Source organism: Lolium rigidum, chromosome 4 (assembly GCF_022539505.1).
Source record: "Lolium rigidum isolate FL_2022 chromosome 4, APGP_CSIRO_Lrig_0.1, whole genome shotgun sequence".
Taxonomy (NCBI): Eukaryota; Viridiplantae; Streptophyta; class Magnoliopsida; order Poales; family Poaceae; genus Lolium; species Lolium rigidum.
In genome coordinates, this window is record NC_061511.1 from 150951018 (window position 1) to 150954111 (window position 3094).

Genomic DNA, 3094 nt, shown 5'->3' on the forward strand with positions numbered 1-3094 from the left:
GGATCTTGATTGACCGGACAGGATTCAGTAGCAAAATACATAAACTATTAGCGAACCAGTTTAAGCTCAACAAAATTCCTGCTTAGGCAGCATACAGATAGTACATGTGAATTAGATATTATAAAGGGAGAAGTTTCCACATCATATTATAGGGAACTTATCTAGTTGGATTAATATCTCCTAGATGCTAACTCCTGCAAAAAGGAGCACCACGTGCTCAGGTGTCATCAGTAGCCGGGTTATACACCACCATGCCAGTGCACCCGAGCTGCGTTTCAGTAGCGCGCTAGGCATCTTGAGCTACTGGTGTGTAACAGCAAGCTAGCAGAGTTAACCTAGCTATCAGGTTCTATTAGCACGGCCCCGGAGAACATCCAAGTCCATGTCGTCAGGGTCGGTTGCCTGGATCTCAAAGTGCACCCCGTCGAGCTCGTGGCGGAATTGGTTCCTGGACACAGCATATATGGTCTTCGAACGGATGCGGGAATCATCAGGAGACCTGAAAAGAAAGAGAACACCAGTACTTAGGAATTTGTAGCAGTTAGCTGTGACAAGAGCAACCTATAGAAAAACACTGAAAGATATTCGGTACAGCAAAGGAAAAAATCCATGGAGAAGTCATGCGTATCACGCAATGTACATTCTCGTCACATTTAAAGGCCAGGCAAGGGTGTTCATCACTTGTGTGATGAGTTTGCTGGCACTACTGACTGATGTAATGTGCAACCAAAACATTGCGAAGTTACAAGGAATATAATTTCTTTTGTCTGTGGGATGTGAAGAATTAAGTTGGTAGCTGGATTAGTTTGAAACATATGACTATCATGTGATGTGTACAAACACGCTAAATACTCAAACTGAAAGGCAATGTAGGATGCACCACCGTCAGCCAGCCCCAGTATTACTGAATCTGTGCTTTAACATACATCTCTTTGCTGTTTACCACATCAATACATATTTTTACGAACAAGATCACAGCAACAAATCTTTTTCAATAATTAACACAACAATAAATCCTTTGAACATTTATCACATCAATAAATCTAGTATCCAGACAGAATCTATCAATAAGTAAATCAATCAGAATAGCTATCCTCTGAAAAAAAAATCTATCATGAGTGAATCATGTATCAGTCACGAGTGACAAGAAACAGGGGCAAGAAAGACAGGACTGACCAGGAGATGAAGAAGATCTTGCTCTTGCGGCAGTTGTCGTCGCTGACGAAATCCAGGTCGTATACGGCGTAGCGGCAGTCGTCGGCGGGGAGCGAGGCCGTGAAGTCGTCGTAGCTCTCCCCGGGGGCGCCTGTCTTCTCGACGACGACCTCCTCGCTCCTGTCGTCGATCTTGAATATCACGTACCGGTGCACCTTCCTCCTCTTGAGCTCCAAGAACGCGCTCTTGCTCCGCTCCGGCACGTCAATCCACGCCGGCGAGCCCCCGCCCTACACAGACAACCAACCGACAGACAGACTCCCCCGTCAGCCACAGAACAACAGACATTCCCGCTCGCTCGGTAAGCCCAGATCGGCGGGGGAAAAGGAAGAAAGAAAACAGAGTCGGAGTGCAAGAACAGCAACCATAAGCGTGAACCCAAGAAACTCCATGGTGTTGCTGCTATTGCCCGTGAGGAAGCGCGCGGAGGGGGGTAGTTATGAGGGGAGGGAGGGGGACAGGAGCGTGGGGACTCACCAGGCACGGCCACGCCGCCGCCGCCAGCGCCATGTGGTGTGGCCAAGATCCTGGTCTCGCGGCGGGGTGGCGCTGGTCGATCCGAGGGAGGCGGGCGGGCCGAGGGATCGATCCCACGGGCACGGGCGGTGGAGGAGATTGGGTTGAGGTCGGATTAGTTTAGTTTTATTTCGGTGGAGGTGGGATCGAGGAGAAAAGGCATAGTATTGATGGTGGGATCATGGGATTCGTGCGCGGCGCCCCGCCGCGTCCGCTTGAAATCCGCGCCGTCAACACTAGATTTGGACCCGTGAAAACGGCCCAGCCAGCCCGTGGATGAAAAGTCAGACGCTCTAACGGGCCAATGGACGGCCCTGCTAGGAAGGGGCCCTCTCAAGTCTCAACCCCTTCAAAATTTATCTCTAGAACAAAAAAAAATCTGCAAAAAAAATCTCAACCCCTTCAAAATTTATCTATAAAACAAAAAAAAAACTTCCTGCCCTAAAAAGGAATACTTCTTGAATCGCCCTAGAAATCCATTAAACAGAAGGCTCAAAATGAGCCCGGCTTTGAATTAACGAAGCCATCAACCGGCCAGGAGTTACACCAAGAGTTACAACACACACCGAACGCAAACTGAGAAAAACAACAGAAGACAACACAAAGAACGCCGCCTAGCGCCGAGGTTGAGGGACCCTTGTCTTCTGTTGCACCGGAGCGAGCACATCCTAGTCCACGCCGACAAAACCTCCTACGCACCAACACCACAGCTCAAGGAGGACTCGACGACGGGTCAGCAGCCTAGCAGAACTTGAGGATCCAAAGGGGAGGGGGTCATGCGGCGACGCCTCCAAGAAGGTGCATGGCGCACGAGTGCGTCATCGTTGTCGGCAGAGACCGAGGTCCTGCAAAGCTTTCACCCGGACCCCGAACCACCACCCCACGAGCTCGGGTTAGGTCCGGACCCGAAACACAACATCTTCCACCGGCATTGGGATAAGCACACCGGCCAAAACTACGACCGGACGCCGACCTAGCAAAGCCCCCCAAGGCACTAGGCGGGCAATCGCCTACCGAAGCAAGGCCGTGTATAAGCGACCAGGCCGACGAAGCGAGGGGCTAGAACACCGGCGAGAGGTCAAAGGGTGATCCACAAGACACTACAAGAGAAGCCGGCCCAAAGCGGGGCCATCAAGATTAGCGAGGTTGGGGCGGAGGGACGAAAACAATCGGTTCTAAACGGGGATTCAAATCGGGACGCCTTCAACAAGGGAACGACACCTAAAAGGTGACGCCGTCACGGGCAATGGCCGAGGCCATGCGTAGCTTTCGCCTAGATCCCACCGGGTCGAAATCCGGTCATCGTCGTGAGGATGCAGAGCGGACGAACAAAACTCCGCCGCCGCACCTCCAACCCAAGCCA

General features: G+C 51.4%; 1 protein-coding gene across 4 annotated transcripts; it reads right to left on the reverse strand.

The window, feature by feature from the left end:
- Window positions 1-314: 314 nt before the first annotated feature.
- Window positions 315-1725, reverse strand: LOC124646504 (actin-depolymerizing factor 10). 4 transcript variants are annotated; one of them, XM_047186608.1, is made up of 3 exons: window positions 1697-1725; window positions 1177-1446; window positions 315-499 (listed from the first exon to the last, which is right to left on the reverse strand). In XM_047186608.1, the coding sequence occupies exons 1-3, from the start codon at window positions 1723-1725 to the stop codon at window positions 343-345; spliced, it is 456 nt and encodes a 151-aa protein (XP_047042564.1). In that variant the 3' UTR covers window positions 315-342. The 4 variants fall into 4 exon arrangements, with proteins under 4 accessions (XP_047042564.1, XP_047042562.1, XP_047042565.1 ...); XM_047186606.1 differs by having other exon boundaries at window positions 1177-1445; window positions 1693-1725; XM_047186609.1 differs by lacking the exon at window positions 1697-1725 and adding an exon at window positions 1581-1607 and having other exon boundaries at window positions 1177-1445.
- Between the last annotated feature and the right edge of the window lie 1369 nt (window positions 1726-3094).